Source organism: Lipotes vexillifer, unplaced genomic scaffold (genome assembly GCF_000442215.2).
Source record: "Lipotes vexillifer unplaced genomic scaffold, Lipotes_vexillifer_v1.1 scaffold593, whole genome shotgun sequence".
In the NCBI taxonomy this organism is placed as follows: Eukaryota; Metazoa; Chordata; class Mammalia; order Artiodactyla; family Lipotidae; genus Lipotes; species Lipotes vexillifer.
Genome location: NW_006773778.1, coordinates 1,728,028 through 1,729,984, shown reverse-complemented (window position 1 = coordinate 1,729,984; position 1,957 = coordinate 1,728,028). Strand labels below are relative to the sequence as shown.

Here is a 1,957-nt window from a genome sequence, read left to right as displayed (position 1 = left end):
TTCCCTACATCTCTCTCTTTTGAAATTCCATCCATTGTTTAAAGTTAACTTGAAAGTCTTTCTTGATCACCCCATTCAAAATTATCTCCCTTCTCATGTAACTCCCATGACATCTCATGTTTACTCTCTCATGATGTTTAGCCCCTATTGCCTAGTGTTGCAGTTTTATGTGTATATGTCTTAGCTTTCTTGATAGTGCAGTGGTTCTTACTTTTTATCTATTGAAACATACCTCAAAAATATAAAAAACTTTCATCAGTAACAGTAAGAATATTACATCACAGGAGTCTGTTCTCTTAGGTTAATTTCAGAGTGTGTTTGGTTGGCTAGGGTGTGGGTATGTGCAGGGGAAGAAGAGTATGGAATATAAAGTTATGAGAGGGGAAAGCTGTGCTCCCCTTCCTAGTTTTATTTCCACGGTATGCCTCTATAACTTTTTAGTGCAGAAATTGAACCTTAAATAGTTTGGCATCCGTTACTGCACTTAGCAAGTTGTCTTACACATAGTGGGAGCTCCACAGATAATCGTTCAATGCATAAACATATATTTCACCCTAAGAACACTTTCCTAATAATATATTTTTAGAGCAGCTATACAAATTTTGAAATGGAAATGAGCTTATAACTGTCTTTACAAAAATGGTCTTTAGGCAAGTCAAAATACCTCACCAGGTATCCACTGTATACTCAGTATTATAATTCCTAATTTTAAAAAGCTACTGGTTGTTTCAAATGGACTTAAAAATTTGAAACTTTTGTCAATTTTGAAAGCTGCCATTATATCCATTGTATTATTTCTAAAGTAATTTATCTACGACCTACTCAAGAGTTTCTTTTCCTTATGAAATAGCTATGATGAAACTAACCATACGATTCATAAAGACTACCCCAGACTAATAGAAGAGGACTTCCCAGGAATTGGTGATAAAGTAGATGCTGTCTTCGAGAAAAATGGTAACTAGTTCCATTGCACTGACCTTAATGGAGGGCTTCTGTAGCCCCTTGAAATAATTTCCTTATAAAGGAATTTTACACAGAACTTAGATGTGCTGATAAATGTCTGACAGTTAAGGGATTACTCATTCTTGTGTGAATACTGACACAGAGAGCAAACAAAAATTAATATGCTTAGAATAAATGAGAATTTTACTTAATGACTGCTAATTCTATGAATAGAAGATGCCAAATCTTAAACACTACCTTAAATTTAAAGATATTAAGATGCAAAAAGTATAGTTCAAATCAGGGGTGGAGTGGGGAGTAATTTATATATGAAGACCAATAATCATAGCTATATAATGATATTTTGCTTGAATTATGGAAAGAGATGTTATCTCTAACTTACAAAAAATAACTGATATCAATAATTCAACCATCAAAAGTGGAGCTCCTGCCAACACAGCAATTAATTCGAGGTGACAGTTTAAGAGAGCTGGAGACATTTATACCTTTCCCCCTCTTTAAATTATAAGCAATATATTAAAACATTAGTGGTATTTATAAATATAAACACTGGAATGTTAAAAAAAAGTGAATCTAACAGATTGGGCTTTTAAAGGTAGCTAGAGTAAAACATTATTTTCAAACTCTGAAATTTTCTTTTTGGTCTTTTTCTTTTAGGTTATATCTATTTTTTCAATGGGCCCATACAGTTTGAATACAGCATCTGGAGTAACCGTATTGTTCGTGTCATGCCAACAAATTCCCTATTGTGGTGTTAAATGTTTTAAAAATATTGTTATTTAAATCCTGGAGACCATTTGGGATAATGCTTCCAGACATTTTGGGGGGGGTCATGGGGGAGGGAGAGATATCAGGGGAAAGCTTAGTTCTGTGAACAAGCTTCAGTAAGTTATCTTTGAATATTTAGTATCTACACAGCTTTGCGTGGTGCTGGAACCACAATGAATTTTAAAGTAATGAAATTCATTATCTCTAAGGATCACCTAATTCTTGT

The 1,957-nt window shown here is 33.7% G+C and overlaps 1 protein-coding gene across 1 annotated transcript in view; it reads left to right on the top strand.

Moving 5' to 3' along the window:
* MMP13 (matrix metallopeptidase 13) overlaps window positions 1-1,721 on the top strand; it is a 10,381-nt gene extending 8,660 nt beyond the window's left edge. The window contains exons 10-11 of the mRNA XM_007448560.1: window positions 851-954; window positions 1,621-1,721. Coding sequence (XP_007448622.1) covers window positions 851-954; window positions 1,621-1,721 — 205 coding nt within the window. The remainder of the gene's footprint in view (window positions 1-850; window positions 955-1,620) is intronic.
* The last annotated feature ends 236 nt before the right edge of the window (window positions 1,722-1,957 follow it).